Here is an 18,602-nt window from a genome sequence, read left to right on the forward strand (position 1 = left end):
CTGTTAGCGAGAGCGGTAGCGGTGTTGAAGCTGCTGTAGAAACGCTGCTAGCTGGCGGGGTTGGATTAGCAGCGCGGAGGACATTTATGAAATTAATCGATTAATCGTTTTAGATATCATATTTCTATGCGCCGTGTACAGATTCTAATCGTTTAATCGGATATGTTTTCTCTGTCGTCCACCGTTCAGCCCCAGGTAACTTATGACCAGTCTTACAGCGGGGAAAACTGGCTAGCTTTAGCCAGCCAGCTGTTTCTCCGTCTGTTTATGACGGGGAAGCTAATGCTAATGCTAAAGTTAATGCTATTGTAGACTGTTGTTTAGCGGAGCTTTAACATTAGCTATGGGAGTAGTTAGCTAGCGACAGTGTTTATAACGCAGTTTAGATATAAACTCTTTGAATTTTGGCTAATTAATCCCATAAAAAACGTTTTCTATTAATCTTATTTGATTATAAGACATAAACCGAGGCTGTAAATGTGAAATATCCAGTAAAACTTTGAAAATAAACGCAATAAAACGTTAGAAATTAAGAATTTTCCACAGTTGGCTAACTAACTTAGCTAGTTGATATTATTTAAAGCGGTGCTCCTGTGTCAGACACTGATACTGTAACCTTAACTGTTAGAGCACTGAATATTTTAGTTAAATTGTGTTGTTGAAGTTCAATGTCATACTGTTTATGACATATATATATCATATATTAGTTACAGTGTCTATACATGTCTCTATCATTTTTAAATAGGCTATATCTTAAATTCAGTGTTTTTTTTTTCATTATTTTAAAATGTCCTGCATTTTAGATTAACACTAAAGTCATCAAAACTATGAAGAAACACATAAGGAGTAATGTAAGTTAGTAAACTTATAGTTTAATAGTATAGTATAATATTTTACATTCTTCAGAGTAGTTCCTGTTGCTTAGATGACAGCTTTACATATCTTTTCAGGGATATTTTATTCATTTGGGATGCAGTAGTATATGTGTGTATATGCTATTTGTTAATCACTGTTTGTCACACTTTCAGTTGGAATAATGGCCACTTTTTTCTGTCCATTCTCAGGTAACAGTTCCTTTGAGTCACCTCATCAATGCCCTGCACTCTTTGAAGGGTTCAGTGGCGAGCTCAGTCAAGCCTCAGCACAGAGAAAATGCCCCAGAACAAGAGCTACACAGTACAGAGGTAAGAATACATCACCTATGTTTACTCCACCATAGAAGATAGTTGAAAGCTGGAAATTCGGGGGGGGGGTCCACCGGAGTCATAAAGTTATCCAAAAGCAGTATGTAAGACTGGTGGAGGAGAACATGATGCCAAGATGCATGAAAACTGTGATTAAAAACCAGGATTATTCCAACAAATATTGATTTCTGAACTCCTAAAACTTTATGAATATGAACTTGTTTTCTTTCAATTATTTGAGGTCTGAAAGCATTTTTTGTTATTTTAGCCATTTCTCATTTTCTGCAAATAAATGCTCTGAATGACAATATTTCAGGGTTCCTGCGGGTCCTTAAAAAGTCTTAAAATTAATCTGGGTAATTAAGGTCTGAAATTATTTTAAATTTACTGTAAATTTGCTGTAAGTATTACATTTTCAGATGATGCATTTAATGCTGGTGGGAAAAACACAGTGGCCCATCCTAAACATCTAATCTGGGGAGACAACTAAGAGCTAGCTAAAATTAACGACGAGCTAGCTAACATACTAACTTAAGCTGTAAGCTAGCTAACATACTAAATTTATACTGTTATATAACATACTCTTTAGCTAGCTTAAACAAGCTAGCTAAATTTACCAGGGATAGAACTAAGGTTAGCAGAGAGCTAGCTAACATTAGCAGTGAGTTAGCTAACATACTAACGTTAGCAGAAAGTTAGCTAACGTTCTGGAGAGAACTTAAAAATTATGACTATATTTTTGGATTCTAAATTATATTTATTGAGGTCTTAAAAACATTACATTTGACTTTTAAAATGGTGCAAGAACCCTGTATTTTTATTTGAAATTTAGGAGAAAATTTGTTTGTAGTTTATAGAATAAAACAACAATGTTCATTTTACTCAAACGTAAACCTATAACTAGCAAAACCAGAGTAACTGATTCAGACACTGAAGTAGTCTTAGATTTTTTTTCCATATACGTACGTATCACCTTGTTTGTTTGTTTATATGTTTTGTATGTTGTGCAGCCCGTGTTGAACCTCAGGGACCTCGGATTGTCAGAGCTGGGAGCGGGTCAGCTGGATAAGCTTGTGGACAGGCTGTTGCCTTATGTGACTCAAGATTCATCCCCACCTCCTAGAGCAGGATCAAACCCCTGGAAGGCCTCCTACCTTTCCACTGATTCCTTCTTCCACAACAAACATGGTGAGAGAGACAGGGTTCGTACGGTCAAGAAAAACCTGGAAAATAGTCATTTCCAGGCCTAGATAAGTTTTGGAAAAATAAAATACCCAGAAAGTTTTGGAAAAGTCATGGAAATTGTCTTTAGAAATCTGTGTTTTCGTTTATCGACAGAGAAAATCAATACAAAAAAAAAATACATCACCTCAGAGTAAATTAAGTAATTTAGCTCTACACAGTTTATTATTAAACATTCTGTGTCATTATTTTTATCAGATTAATTTTAAGCCTATTATCTATATCAATTTTAATTATAGTTTTAGCTGATTTTTAGTTTTATGTCTGCACTGTTTTAAAAATCGTATGGTCATGAAAATTTGCCTTGAAGGCATGGAAAAGTCATGAAAAAAAAATCATGAAAATGTAGCCTTTAGTTAAAAAGTGAGAGAGAGAGAGAGAGAGAGAGAGAGAGAGAGAGAGCGCACCATTGTTTAAATGTGGTTATTTGGTACTTTGAGCAGTGCCATAGAAGAACTATGTTTATTAGAAGAAGCATTTAAAGTTATAAATGAATTGGTTGTAAATTCTTTACCTTTTGAGAGCATCAGTTGTAAAGTAGAGAAGATGTAGAGTTACAAGTATACAGTGAATAGTGAATATTTAGGTAATGTTCTAATCCATATTATGTGGCAAAGACCACCAAAACGTTGATAGAACTGGCACTCATCAGGATCGCCTCAGAAAAAGAAGAGCAAGAGTTACCTCTGTTTTATATATAGAAGTAGGTGGTAGAAGTCTTTAACTATTTAAAGATTAGTTCTTTTATAAGCATCACTTTTGTAGTACCTAAAATAATAGATAAAATTGGGTTGTTTATCTCTAACCTCAAACTTGTGATTGAAATTTAATGCATTACAAATTCACCACAATTAAATTGAATTATTTTAGTACAATTTAGGATCATTTGCAAAAGTCAAAAAGCACAAATATGATTGTTAGAATGATTATGTATTTACATAGTACCGCATAATAGCAAGACAAAAAAATCAGAACCTTATTATCTTTAATATTCATTGTTGTATTTTACACCAAGTCTCCAAAATGTGTATAAATTTGTATAATGCTGAATGCACAGATTTTTCTAATTTGACTAATAAGTAGCAGGGTTTGTACAGTCATGAAAACCCTGGAGAAGTCATGGAATTTGAAAATAGCAATTTCTGGGTCTGGATAAGTTTTGAAAAAATAAAAATACCCAGAAAGTTTTGGAAAAGTCATGGAAATTTGGTCTACAGATCTTTGTGTTTCAGTTTATCGATGGAGAAAATCTATTTTGAGCTACAAATACTTCAGCTGAGAGTTAATTCAGAACTTTAGCACTGCATAATAGAGCTTTCAGGATCTGTCACATTTTATTATAACAAAAATAAGTGTCAACATTTTATCTGATTCATTTTAGACCTACTATAATCATTTATAATTTCAGCGCACTGGTGCACTGGTGTTTTAAAAAAATCATATGGTCATAAAAATTTCCCTTGATTTGTTGGTTTAAAACCTGGATGAACCCTAAAGTAGTGTATGATGTATAATTTTTAAATCTTTTCTATCCAGGTTTCTCGGTTGCTAAGATGGGCGGGGTTTCCCCCGTGTTCTGTAGACAGAGCCCCTCCCCTCTGCAGGCAGTTTGTACAGATCTACAGTTCTGGCCTGGTAAAATTTTGCATATTTCTTATACTTTTAAATAAGCAATAAAGCCTGTCATTTGAGTGAACATTTTTTTTAATTACTTTCTGTTGTCCTCAGTGTGGGTCCAAAGCCGAGGTTTTAAAACTTTGAAGTCCAAGACAAGACGTCTACAGGGAGGATTTGACCGTTCAGCGGACACCGATTCGTTCACGCCATCTTTTATGAAGGTAGGACTGACCTGTGGTCATGTGTTTATAGTAAACTTGGCAGCTCTGTTTCTGTGCGCTGAGAAGTCTGACTGCCTGGTGGATGAAGCTGTTACAGAGTCTAGTAGTGGAGGCTCGGATGCTCCTGTATCTTCTGGTGGATGGCATCAGAGCGAGGAGTCTGTGTGAGGGATGGGTGGGGTCATCCACAATATTATACCCTGAAATATCGTGCAACATCACACACCTCTAATTATCACATCAGGGTGCTACTTTTTTTTTTTTTTTTTTTTTTTTTTTTTTTTTTTTTTTTACTGTTTTTATCAAAATAAAAATTCACCCTGTTCTCATTTCCCATTATATATCTACTAGAGATAGATTATATAATTCACTATCAATTATTTTTCTTTCATTTTCTTTATTTTATTATGATGACAATCTGGATCATTGACGTCTGTTACAAATCTGATTAAATTCTTATATTTTTTAAATATCTCAGTTAATTTCTTTTTTTAATTCAGTGGTTTTTTTTTTTCATATCGACAAGAGTATCGTTATTGCGAAATGCCATGAAATATCATGATATTATTTTAGGGCCATATCGCCCACTCTTAACTCCTAATGAGCCACAAAAGAGCTTTTACAGTTTCTCCAGCAACCACTGCTAAGCAATCGTGTTGTGTCCACCCCAATTCTTGTGCCAAACTCTACCGTATTCTTTTTGAAGTGTACATTTCAATGACTTTGCCAAATAGTATGTAAGCGAGTGAATGAGTGAGTACATGTTTAAAGTGTTAAGATGGAAATTGAGAGAGTTCCCATCATGTATACATCAATACTTTCTGTTTCTGAAGTCTTTCAGTTTAAGAGTGCCTGCATTTACTGTCTCCATATAAAACAGTGTTTCTCAATTGGAGGCAGTTTAGATGGAGTTCTTTGTTATTCACAAACAATTGCAATTACTAATATTCTATTTCCTAATGTCTGTATTTGCTTTCATAGGGACTTCTCACACGGGACAAAGGGCAGGATGTGGAGACTTTAGACCGGCTCCTAAAAAACAAAAACATTCCTGATGGACATCATGATGCTTTTAAGACTGGGTTTGCGGAGGGCTTTCTGAAGGCTCAGGCTCTTACTCAGAGAACTCAAGGTAAAACTGCCATCTGTTGGAGAGTCTGACTGATAAAAAGGGGTGTGTACTAGTTTTATTAGCTATTAAAACAAAGCTGTTCACTAAATGTCTGTTTCTTATAGAATCTCTGAGGAGGACACGGCTGTTCCTGCTCGTCCTGCTGCTGGTGGGATTGTACGGACTGTCCAAAACACCGTTTCTATCGGGTAAAGGCTTCTGTTCTGGCCCTCCTTCGCTCAGTTTGTCTGTGGTTGAGAGTGACTGTCACTGTAGTAGAGTAATGTTCTAGTGCATCTCAAAAAATATAACTGAATATCATTGAAAAGTTACTTTATTTCAGTAATTCAGTTCAAAATGTTTAACTCATATATTATATAGATGTATTAAACACAGAGTGATCTATTTTAAGAGTTTATTTCTTTTATTGTTGATGATTTATAGCTTACATTTTACTTATGTCTCAGAGAATTTGAATATTATATAAGACAGATTGGTACTTTTTGCAGTGTGGGCAGTGTGCCAAGTCCTGCTGGAAAATGAAATCTGCATCTCCATAAAAGTTGCGAGCAAAGATTACAGCACTTTATGCCTCCCTCTGCTCACAACTTTTATAAGGATGGGAATTTCATTTTCCAGCAGGACTTGGCACACTGCCCACACTGGCAAAAGTAGCAATTGGTCTTATATAATATTCTAAGTTTCTGAGACACTGATTTTTGGGTGATTTTTAAGCCATAATCATCAACAATAAAATAAATTAACGCTTATAAAAATCACTCCGTTTGTAATACATCTATATAATATATGAGTTTCACATTTTGAACTGAATTACTGAAATAAAGTAACTTTTCAATGATATATATTTTTTTTTAGATACACTAGTATAGGACCTTATGAAATTAAATTAATTTTTTTCCTGATTTTAATGAATGTATTATTTATTTTTTAAATAGTTTTTCTGTTATGCTCCATCAACAACAATTGCCCAGTCAAAAGCAGCCAGAAGCCCCGTCGCAAAAAAAAAACTATATTTTACTAAAATCATCAAATTATGATTACTACAACATAGAGCTGAACGATTTTGGAAAATAATCTAATTGCAATTTTTTATCTATAAATTGCGATTGCGATTTAAAATGCGATTTTTTTTGTCTTCTCAAGTATTTTTCAACAACAGAAGCAATAAATCAATCTGTTTAATAATAAACAATGTCAGATTTACTTAAAGCACAGATAACAATAGAGCAAAAAAATCTATGCTTTTCCTTTTCACCATTTTTTTTTTAATTAGGAAAAACAATAGATATACAAAATTTAACTTACCGGTACTGCTCTCCAGCTAGTAACATCATGAAAAATTAAAGTGCAAAAAACATAAAGAGAATCTGCTTTAACCAACTCGTTATTTTCTGTATTTGAAGATGCAGCACTGGTCGTTGGCATTTTAGCCTTGCAAATACCACACGAGGCTTTGTGGTGTTTTTTTAAATGCTGAAAAAGGTTTGTAGTGTTACCTCGCGTCGTAGCAACAGTAGCAAGGCACGTTTAGCACAGTACCTGACGTTGAGCAGCATCTTCTTTTTTAAAGCCAAAGTAAATTCTACACAACTGATGTGTTCCTTCGAGCCTGAAGCCATTGTGCAACGTTTTCACACCTGTAGTTCGTTTCTAATGAGTTCGTTTACATGGAGCGTTTTCTCGCTCTGTTCGGTCTGGTTTCCCACAGGCATAAATGTAAACGCACCAAAATGCGCATCAATAAACCACGCGAGCAGCCTGTGTCCTCTGATTGGTCAGAGCTGTCTGACACGGGAGTACATTAAATATAAATATACAAAAAAAGTAAATACAGCGAGAGTTCCAGCGCAAATATCTGTGCTTTAACACTGAACGCTGAAACGCTGCACTTTCAAACACAGTGTTTCTGCATGCAGCGCAGATTTATACATAATAAACAGAGTCACGCGGCTGTGAGCCATGAATGCAGCGCAGATTTATACATAATAAACAGAGCAGTGAATGCAGCGCGTGCATGGACACAGTGTTTGTTCACAGCTGTGGTAATTAGCGTTATCTGGCTAATATATCAGTTTAAACTGTGCTTGCTTTATCAGCAGTTTAGCTCAAATAAATGGCTTATATTTAATAGCTGTATCCAAACGAGACCGGATCACGTTCTCACCACAAGCGAACCGCTCCAGAGTTCGTTTGGTACCTAGAGGAGGTGGTCTCGGTCCGGTTCTTTTGATCCGCACCCGAGTGCGATTACTGTTTTTACACCTGCTCAATCGAACCGCACTAAAGTTACAAACGGACCAAATAGTGCTGGTGTGAAAACGCCCTAAAGTGCGCTGTGTTGACTTCACTTCTCCACCTCCCTGCCTTCTGCTCGGGTATGCTCCGCTCGTCCTCGGCTTGGCTCGCTCCCAAGTCACGTGACCAGTCGAATCGCAGCCAGTGCGGTTAGAGAATTGAGGGTTGAGAGAATTAAAATATCGCGAGATTATCGCAAATGCAATTAATCGTTCAGCCCTACTACAACATAGCTAAAGATGTTAATTAGTTATAAGCTGATCCACATTTTTATTTTAATTTTTATCTGATTCTGACATGCAGGTGCATTTTTGTTTTACTTATTTAAAATTTGATATTGTTTTATATTATCATTATTGTGTTGGGCTGAATTTAAATGCATTGCAAAGCTATTGTTTGTACCTAGACACTAAAGGATATAAAAATCTGTAAAATCCATGGCTGGTACTTGAGTTTGATATAAATTTACATAAATTAATATAAATAAATAAGCATGTTCTTTAAAATCCCTACGGCTTAGGATTCCTGTAGGCATCTGCTGAAGTTTAGTGGGTTTCCAGAAAGCATTGGGGAGAGTGCTGCTTGATCTTCATGCTCTTACCTGAAACCAATGCAGGGCTTAACGTTTACCTTTCACAGGCTAAAATATCTCCAAATAATCAAACCTACAGCTGAATGTTACTAGAATACAATTACTTACCCAAGATGGAGCAGGCTAGCTTGCTGACTATAGTCCTGGAAATCATAGAGCCTTATATATACACATTTAAAATAACACTCCTGGTTATTAAAAAGCAAGAATTAGAGAGTGTAAGTGTGCCGTGTGCCTTTGGTGTTTGAACTGTAATCTAACCGTTCTGGACAGTGCGATTCCGAACCACATCAGGCCTGGACTCAGCGGTGGACCCAGTCCAGATGAAGAACGTCACGTTCGAGCACGTGAAAGGGGTGGAGGAGGCCAAGAACGAGCTGCAGGAGGTGGTGGAGTTCCTCAGGAACCCACAGAAGTTCACAGCTCTGGGAGGAAAACTACCCAAAGGCAAGCTTATATACATTATTGAATTTAATAGTCCATAGATTAGCAGAATAGAACCTACTTATGCAATGTTATACTCATGACTCATGGGTAATTATGATGATAATACACTTAAGCTGTTTGAGATGATTGAGGTGTCCCAATACTTTCACCCATATAGTGCATCTGACATGTCTTTTTATATTCATAGCTAGGCCTGTCACTATATCGTTTTGATTTTGGTCGATATATTGTCCCAGAAATTATTGTGATCATTTATATTATTGGCAGTTTAATAGAATTTTATGCAACTGGTTCAAAAATAACAACATAATGTCGTGATAATATACTGTATTTTTCACAATATAAGGTGCACTATAAATAAAATATATTTTCTGGTCTGTTTTCATACATAAGGTGCACTGGATTATGAGGCACATTAAGCAACACTAGTAAGGATTAGGGGTGTCACCATATTTTCCTTCTAATTCATCAGGTGGTGGTGGTGGTGGTGGTAGGTCAACTTAGTTAAGTAAAGCTAAGCTAAGTAAACAAAACTGTAATTCTTACCATAAAGAACACGATTTGTACTTCTGAAATTTTTATTTTTGGTGAGTAATGCGCTTCCGTTTATTTATAGTAAGCTTAGATTTCCAGATTTCCACTTAGGTTGCAGCATTAGCGACTAACCGCTAGCGCTATGCTACCCGACAGTGCTGCACTGAGGAACCCTGAATGTTCCAGGAACCCAGGGCACTATCAGGCGCTTGAGGATGTTTTCTTATAGATTGAAAGCAGTAGTGTTTCTGAATGGGAGAATAATTAAATATTATAATAAATGGCGTCATTGTGCTTCTGCTACTATTCCTGCAGAGCCATATATATATTTATCTAAAAACAGAATAGTCAGGTAGGTCCTGAGACCTTGCTTTTTCTGTCCTTGATTGCTTTTGCTGGTTAACTGCCAGTGAGTTACATTTACTTGAGTGCTGCTTAATGGTGCTGATACAAGAGCTACTGGGAACACTGAGAAATCAGAATGGCAAACTCTTCATCTTTATCTGATTATTTATGCATTGTTAAACCAAAGAAATGCGAGATGAAAAACTTAAAGACCTTTACTTTAATATTCAATATTCAATCTTATACAAAGACAATGGGCAGTATTACAGAATTCAACAAAAATGTTTGAAGTCATGTCCATTCTACAGTAAGTTGGTTATGTAGTTATGGTGTCAAGCCTGTTCATGACCGTAGGTAGCTACCATTATCACCTTGTAGCTACTTAAAGCTCCACTAGGTAGGATTGAGATTTTGTGCTCGTGGGCTCCCCCTACAGTTGTAGAGTGTAATAAACATTTCAGGCGGATTAGATTCTCTTTCTCGTTTTCTGGCTTTCACAGACATATTCGGTCTCTTTCCAGATTCTGCCAGAGTGTCTGTATGTTAGTTTGTAAAGAATGAACCAGTAGTCCTTGTAGAACTGTTAGAGCTAAAGGTGGGAAAGCAGGTCGCAGTTCTCACGAGCGTTGGTCGCGGCCGCCTCGGAAAACTTACAAAGTCTGGTTTGAGCTCAGAGGAGCTCCGGCACAGACACGAGAGTTGTGAGTTTCAAGCTGTAATTTTATTTATTTAAAAAGATTAAAAATCAAGGAAATCCTACCTAGTTCTGCTTTAAGTGTGCCAGTGTTTGTACCAGCTTGTTAAAGCTAGTATTTTCTCCTCAGGGATTCTGCTGGTGGGTCCTCCGGGCACAGGGAAGACTCTGCTGGCTCGGGCTGTGGCGGGCGAGGCGGATGTGCCTTTCTACTACGCCTCTGGATCAGAGTTTGATGAGATGTTCGTTGGGGTCGGTGCCAGCCGCATCAGAAACCTTTTTCGTAAGTACTCTGCGAACCTTTTCATGCATGAATTATGACAACAACATTTTCCAAATGGTTTTATTCTTTTTTTATTTATTGTAACTGTTTAAGAGTTATTCATGTATCTACTCATATTGCATTAACAGCCCAATGAATGAAAAAAATCTATATATTAAAGTGAAATAAACACTTTAATGCTGTAGAATAAATATTACCAGCAGAGAGAGAGTTTTTGTACAAGAATTCTGGAAGGCAGTGAACTTTCTGACCTTTCATCAGATATTTTGTTTGGTTGTTTGTTAGTGTCCCCTTAAAGGGTAGTCATTCATCAGTAACAGTAAAACCAACACACAGAAAAAATACATTAAATATCTGTATTTTATACATATTCTTAGTGTTTGAATCCCACATTTAGTTGCATCAACTGTCTCTGGAGTGGTATAGAAAAGCAGAAAGTTAGTTTACCATGAGCTCCAGCTCCACCAGAGACATTCACTGAGAGCAGGGTTGCCAGGTTCAGTAAAACTACCCAGCCCAATGTCTGTCTAAACCTCTTCTTTTTTCTTCTTCGCTTAAAATAGCCAATATCTAAGGCCGATACAGACCTTTTCATACATTTTCATTTTGAAAAGTTTGTAATGGAAGCTTTTTGATAGCTGTGTTGAATATTAAAAGTAGCTTTTAAATTTTCACCCAGAATTACTAGTGCATCTCAAAAAAAAAAAAGAATATGATTTGAATATGATTGAAAAGTTACTTTATTTCAGTAATTTAGTTAAAATGTGAAACTCAAATATTATATAGATGTTTTAAACACACAGAGTGATCTATTTTAAGCGTTTATTTATTTTATTGTTGTTGATTATCGCTTACAGACAATGAAAACCCAAAAATCAGTGTCTCAGAAAATTAGAATATTATACAGTATAAGACCAATTGGTACTTTTGTCAGTGTGGGCAGTATGCCAAGTCCTGCTGGAAAATGAAATCCGCATCTCCATAAAAATTGTCAGCAGAGGGAAGCATGAAGTTACTTCATTCTTCTTTGTGAAGGATGCTCTGATACAAGAACTTGTACAATGGGACTTGTTCATACTGTACCTCATGATAATCCTCACTTCTTTCACCAGGGGAGGCTAAAGGTAATGCTCCGTGTGTGATCTTCATTGATGAGCTGGACAGTGTGGGAGGGAAGAGGATCGAGTCACCCATGCACCCGTACTCCAGACAGACCATCAACCAGCTCCTGGCTGAGATGGATGGGTGAGATTTACACTGATCTAGATTCAAGAGCTTGTCATAAGAACACAGAAAGAAGTAGCTGCACTGTACACAGGATTCCAGTGGGTCCTTAAAAAGTCTTAAAATGTCTTAAGTTAAAATCTGGATAATTAAGGCCTTAAATTGTCTTAAATTCACTGTTAAATTGCTTTAGGTATTACATTTTTAGAATTTTTTGTGCATTTAATTCTCGTGGGAAAGCACATACTAACATTAGCGGAGAGAACGTAAGCGGAGTTAACATTAGCAAGCTAGCTAACATATTAATGTTAGCAGCGTGTAAGCTGTGTTACCTTAACATGCTCTGCATCAAAATGGAACAACAAGTAAAAAATATATATAACAAATGGGAAACAATAAGTTTTGACTTTCAATACAATAAATTATTTTCTACTAACGAAATTATAAGCATATTTTTGGGCCTTAAGTTATATTTATTGAGGACTTACAGTACAGTACAGTAAACTATGTACTAGAAATTACAGTAAAATATAAGTACTAAATAAGAAGCACAAAAAAAGACACACAACACACATTAACCTCACATTAACTCCTCGCTTCAGGTCCTTCAACAACATTTCCATTGGATTAAGGTCAGGACTTTGATTTGGCCCCATTCCAAAGCATTGACTTTTTCTTCTCAAACCATTTTCTGGTACAACAACTTGTGTGCTTAGGGTCGTTGTCCTGCTGCATGACCCACATTCTCTTGAGATTCTATTCATGGACAAATGTCCTGACATTTTCCTTTACAATTATCTGATCTGATTAAGAATGCATTGTGCCATCAATGAATCAAAGACAAGCCATGCTGGCCCAGATGCAGCACAACAGGCCCAAGCCATGATGCTACCACCACCATGTTTTACAGATTGGATAATGTTTTAATGCTGTAATGCAGTGTTTTCCTTTCATCAACCATAACGTGTTTTATTCATTTAAACCAAAAAGTTCTATTTTGTTTTTATCCCAGACTATAGGGTTTAATTTCCTCCATTTGTGGAGAAAATCCAGAGTCTGTTTGACTGTGGAACAGTTAAGTCTAAACTCTTAAGGGATGGTTTTGTAACTTTTTTCTCAGCCTGATGAGCATCAGCAACTTTTTTTGAGGTCCTCAGGGATCTCATTTGTTCATGCCATGAATCTGTATTTGTTGTAGCTAAGACAAGGTCAACAAAATATTACCCATCTATCCATATAAGTATATATGTATCCTAAACGTAATGTGTATAATGCACTATAAATTAAATGAAGGTGTATATATACAATGGACTGTGATGTGATTGTGTGTCATTGACCTGCATTAATTAACCAATTTATGTATCTTCTGCAGGTTCAAACCAAACGAAGGTGTCATCATTATCGGTGCTACAAACTTTCCTGAAGCTCTGGATAAGTATGTGTCTTTAGAACATCTCTCTAGATCTCTAGAGATTCTTTAAGGGCGTTTTCACACCTGAAGTTTTTAGGTTTCTATGATCCGGAACAGTTGATGAGTTTGTTTATTTGGAACGTTTCTCCCTCTGTTTGGTTTGGTTTCACACAGGCATAAAAACCTAAACGCACCAAAATACGCACCAATAAAACACACGAGCACATAGTTTCCTCTGATTGGTCAGAGCTGTCTGGCATGGGAGCAAGAGAGTAAATATAGTGAGAAGATTCTGTGTTCAAGTGCGTATATCTGTGCAGTGTGAAGTTGCTTTAACACACAATGCTAAAAATTTGCTGCTGCGCTTTTAAACACTGTTTTAAATGGGACATGCAGCACAGATGTACGTATAGTAAATGGAGTTACGTTGCTGTTAGCAGTGAACGCTGCACATACTGCGCTCAGTGTGTAAACAGCATGGAGCAGCAGAGACAGCGTTTGTTCACAGCAGTGTATTTTCTGGCTAATATCTTAGATTAAACTGCACCTTATCAGCAGTTTAGCTCAATTAAAAATAAGTATATTTGATAGCTGGGTCAGATTGAGACCAGATCACATTTTTACCACAAGAGAACCGCTCTAGAGTTCAATTGGAACCAGACTGAGACCACCTTCACTAGCTGATCTGCACCCAAGTTTGATTACTGTTTTCACATCCCCTCAATCAAACCGCATTAAGAGTACAAACCAACCAGACCAACCATTAATTAGAATAATAAGTAAATTTAGTGTAGATATATTTATTACAGCATTTAAAAAGAACTTTTCTTAATCAGTTAATTTGGTCCCCTTTCTTCCAGTGCTCTCATCCGGCCGGGGCGGTTTGACATGCAAGTCACTGTCCCCAGACCAGATGTGAAGGGACGTACAGAGATCCTCAAGTGGTACCTCAAAAAAATCAAAGTAGACCCAGGTACATGCTCTCATTTTAGAACAATTAACAACTGCTTATGTTTAATTGTAGCTGAAAACACAATGATATCCCTAATTTAATTATATTTTCTTCTCTGCAGCTGTAGAGGCAGAGATCATAGCCAGAGGAACTGTGGGTTTCTCTGGAGCTGAGCTGGAGAACCTGGTGAACCAGGCGGCCCTGAAGGCTGCAGTGGACGGCAAGGACATGGTGACCATGAAGGAGCTGGAGTTCGCCAAGGACAAGATCCTAATGGGTTAGAATCACAATCCCATCCATATATAAAACTTAAAGGAGAACTCTGGTGTAAAATGGACTTTTGTTGTAGTAAAACATGATAAAAAGTTCTTACCTTTGATGAATAGCACACCTCTGTTCTCCCACAGCGTTCAGAGATCCAGAAATTTTTACAGTTTGTCCAAAAACCCTTCAGACTGGGTGATACGGGGCATAATTTGCCCCGATAAATCGCTTTTTACACCGTTATCCAGCTCAAAGTAGCTCCACACCTCCTTGCTAGAATCCAGAGATCCCTGCCATTTAAAATGAGGCATTAATAACTTAAAAAGTACACAAAAAGCAATGTCTGTGCAATTTATCGGGGCAAATTAGGCCCCGTGTCACCCAGTCTGAAGGGTGTTTGGATTACCGAGCATTTACAAAATAAGATGTGTTAAAATTATAAAAACAAGCAAACAATATAAGATTTAATTAATGAGAAATCAAATAATTCCGAATAAAAGGATATGCAGACATATGGAAGCCCATTCCAGCACATTTTTTTTATTATTATTGTTAGGTAAACTGCTTTCTCATTATTTTGAGATACTAAGTCATTATTTTGAGATACTATCTCAATAATATCCCAAAAACAATCACACTTGCTATCTCAAAATAATGACTTGCTAAATTAGTGTTAAATGAGAAGGCTAAAAAGTAAAACATAACATTTGATAAATAAAAGGTAAAAGAAAAAACTCAACTAAAACAGTTACAGGCTGTCTGAAGGTGGTTAGAGATTAATAGTTTACTTTGACACAGCAGCAGCATCCTCCTGTTTCTGCCTTTGGCCATTTTATTAGGAACACAGAGCATCTAGCATTTAGTTTAAACAGAGACATCAGTCCAATTTACTGTATATGAGGTGAGTTATGAGTAACTTGGCTGTTCTGCCACTAAAGCCCTCACTCACTGCTGCCATCCATTTTCTCTTCTCCTTAAGTGTTCAGACTCGAGACAATGCTCTATTCTCTGTTCTCTGTTCCCCACACAGGCCCGGAACGCCGCAGTGCCGAGATCGATAAAAGGAACAAAGTGATCACAGCTTACCACGAATCAGGCCATGCCATCATAGCATACTACACCAAAGACGCCATGCCCATCAACAAGGCAACCATTATGCCAAGAGGGCCCACTCTTGGTCATGTGAGTTACCCACACTGCTATTTATATATCACCCTGGCTAATTTACCACAAATAAATTCATACTGGAAGTCATAAGTCTACACTTAGGAAGTTAAAGCTCTTGACTTCATTGCAGTTTTCCATTGTTTTGGCATAATGTGAATTTGGATGAAGAATAAACTAAAATAAATATTCCAAATTTACTTATATCGAAAGTTATGGTTTTGGTTCTACATTTTGGAGGTACCATTTTTTTTGATTGACAGTGGAAAAGTGAGATTGGCCAAATATGTAGGTAAAATATTGTATGACTTAATAAATGCACATTACATATTAAAGCATGTAAGATATTTGAATTAACAGTACAGTACCAGTCTAAATTTCTAAGTATTTTTTAAATTATTTTAAAATTATTTTCTGCATTGTAGATTAATACTAAAGTCATCTAAACAAAAAAGTGTTAAACAAACTAGAATATGTTTTATATTTTACATTCTTCAAAGTAGCACCTCTTGTTTAGATAGAGGCAGTTTTGCACATCTCTGCTGTATTTTCTCAGTCAGTTTTATGAGGTAGAGTCACCTGGAATTCAGGCTTTCAGTTAACAGCTGTGCTGAACTCATCAAGAGTTAATTACTTGAATTTCTTGTCTCTTAATAAAGTGTTTGAGAGCATCAGTTAAAGTAAAGTAGTGAAGAGGTAGAGTTACAGGTATACAGTGAATAGTGAATATTTGAGTAATGTTCTAATCCAGATTATGAGAAGCAAGAACTACTCAACTAAGTGAAGAAAAAAAAAATTGAAAGTATCCTCAAGTGCTGTATATAGTCTCTGAACTCTTTACTGGTTATTGTATCTTCCAGGTGTCTATGCTGCCAGAGAATGATCGCTGGAGTGAGACCAGGTCTCAGCTGCTGGCACAGATGGACGTAAGCATGGGCGGCCGAGTGGCAGAGGAGCTCATATTTGGAAATGAGAACATTACCACAGGTCAGTTTAATGTCTGAATATGTTTTAATGTTAACATTAAAGGAGAACTCTGGTGTAAAATGGACTTTTGTTGTAGTAAAACATGATAAAAAGTTCTTATCTTTGATGAATAGCACACCTCCGTTCTCCCACAGCGTTCTGAGATCCAGAAATTTTAACAGTTTGTCCAAACAGCCTTCAGACTGGGTGATACGGGGCATAATTTACCCTGATAAATCGTTTTTTACACCATTATTCAGCTCAAAGTAGCTCCACACCTCCTTGCTAGAATCTGGAGAGCCCTGATATTTAAAACGAGGCATTAATAACTTAAAAAGTGCACAAAAATCTTATTAAAAACCACTGTTTAAATCCTGTAACGCTACTAGCTTCAGTTCAGAGCACCGCCATTACTCCTGGCACGCCTGCTACACTATTCTGAGTCTATGTATATATATATATATATATATATATATATATATATATACGTATATATAGTTTTGTTTTGTATGTATTTATATATTCTTGTATAAATTCTTTGATCACTGTAGTAGGTGAGATCTTTAGGTTACAACATTTTTTATTTTATTTTTATAAGGTATAGTTAATTTGTCAAGCCTCAGTTAGCATCTTCTATAGTTTTATCATTTTTACTGTGCTTGTATGTTTTTGGTTATACTGTACCACCCCTATTATTGTTTTGCTGCAATTATTATTATGGTGTTATTCAATCCAACAGGTGCATCAAGTGATTTCGACAGCGCTACGAAAATAGCCAAAATGATGGTGACCAGGTTTGGCATGAGCGAAAAGGTAGGTGTTGGCTGAAAAAATAAAAAAATTAAAAATCTGTGTATTGTTTCCAGCTATCAATAAAAAAAAAAATCAAATCTCTTTTTAGAAAAACGTAACATTCAGGACATTCATCTTGTCTTCATATTTTCATTCATGTGTGTGTGTTTCTGTTATTTTGTCCAGCTGGGTGTGATGACATACACAGACCTCGCCAAGCAGAGCCCAGAAACACAAGCAGCCATTGAACAAGAAGTCAGGACACTTTTGAGAGTGAGCTTTTTGAATTTATTATCATTGTGCATTATAAAGCAAAACTGTGTTGATATCCAATTGTTATTCCTTTTATTATTAGTAATAGTATTATAATGTTTTATTTTTTTACCACAAAGCTCATCCCGCAGTTTTTGTGATGCCAACATTTTTTATGGTCCAGATTATTGTTTATGTAGCAACATATGTTTGTAGCATTTTTACCCATAGGAGTAAAAAGCGTGCAAATATCTTGGTACCATTCTAATGCAACACAGTAACACTCAAATAGCAAGCACTGATGGTAATGTCAAAGAAAACCACTTGAGACATCATAGGAACCAGATAATCACATAGTAACACTATAGATCCCACCTAGGACAGCACCCTGTAATCCACTTAGGATACCATAGCAACTACTTGGCAACAGCACGGAAACCACCTGGGGTACCATGAAAACAACCTAGCGTCACCTCTGAAACCACATAGCAACAACTTAGTGACCCCATCGTTGCCACCTAGGACAGCACCATGTAAACCATCAAGGATGATCTAGCAACTACTTGGCAACAGCATAGCAACCACCTGGGATACCATAATTACCACCTAACAACAATTTAGCTTCACCATAGTTGCCACCTATGACAGCACCATGTAAACCACCAAGAATACCATAGCAACTATTTTTCAACAGAATAGCAACCACCTGGGATATCATAATAACCACCTAGCAACAACTTAGCACCACCATAGTTGCCACCTAGGACCACACCATGTGAACCATCAAGAGTGATACAGCTACTATTTGACAACAGCACAGCAAGCATCTCGGATTCCATAAGAGCCACGTAGCATCACCATTAAAACCACCTAGCAACGTAGCAACTTGGCGACACCGTAGTTGCCACCTGGGGCACCATAGCAACAACTTCAAAATAGCTTAAGCTGTGCTGCCATTCTGAGCTTCGTTCAGAAAAGCTTAAATATGTAT

At 36.6% G+C, this 18,602-nt stretch overlaps 1 protein-coding gene across 3 annotated transcripts in view; it reads left to right on the forward strand.

Moving 5' to 3' along the window:
• The window catches only part of yme1l1b (YME1-like 1b), a 23,488-nt gene continuing 4,886 nt past the window's right edge, over window positions 1-18,602 (forward strand). The window contains exons 1-17 of one of the 3 annotated variants that reach the window (XM_022678684.2): window positions 1-195; window positions 1,065-1,184; window positions 2,195-2,372; window positions 3,963-4,061; window positions 4,155-4,264; window positions 5,246-5,396; window positions 5,501-5,584; window positions 8,557-8,730; window positions 10,434-10,586; window positions 11,699-11,831; window positions 13,183-13,245; window positions 14,082-14,194; window positions 14,295-14,450; window positions 15,468-15,619; window positions 16,462-16,588; window positions 17,307-17,380; window positions 17,546-17,632. In XM_022678684.2, coding sequence (XP_022534405.1) covers window positions 163-195; window positions 1,065-1,184; window positions 2,195-2,372; window positions 3,963-4,061; window positions 4,155-4,264; window positions 5,246-5,396; window positions 5,501-5,584; window positions 8,557-8,730; window positions 10,434-10,586; window positions 11,699-11,831; window positions 13,183-13,245; window positions 14,082-14,194; window positions 14,295-14,450; window positions 15,468-15,619; window positions 16,462-16,588; window positions 17,307-17,380; window positions 17,546-17,632 — 2,007 coding nt within the window. In that variant the 5' untranslated portion in view covers window positions 1-162. Of the gene's footprint in view, window positions 196-737; window positions 852-1,064; window positions 1,185-2,194; window positions 2,373-3,962; window positions 4,062-4,154; window positions 4,265-5,245; window positions 5,397-5,500; window positions 5,585-8,556; window positions 8,731-10,433; window positions 10,587-11,698; window positions 11,832-13,182; window positions 13,246-14,081; window positions 14,195-14,294; window positions 14,451-15,467; window positions 15,620-16,461; window positions 16,589-17,306; window positions 17,381-17,545; window positions 17,633-18,602 lie in introns of those variants that run through there. The other 2 variants (XM_049476585.1, XM_049476584.1) reach the window with 2 other exon arrangements.

This window comes from Astyanax mexicanus, chromosome 4 (assembly GCF_023375975.1).
Source record: "Astyanax mexicanus isolate ESR-SI-001 chromosome 4, AstMex3_surface, whole genome shotgun sequence".
In the NCBI taxonomy this organism is placed as follows: domain Eukaryota; kingdom Metazoa; phylum Chordata; class Actinopteri; order Characiformes; family Acestrorhamphidae; genus Astyanax; species Astyanax mexicanus.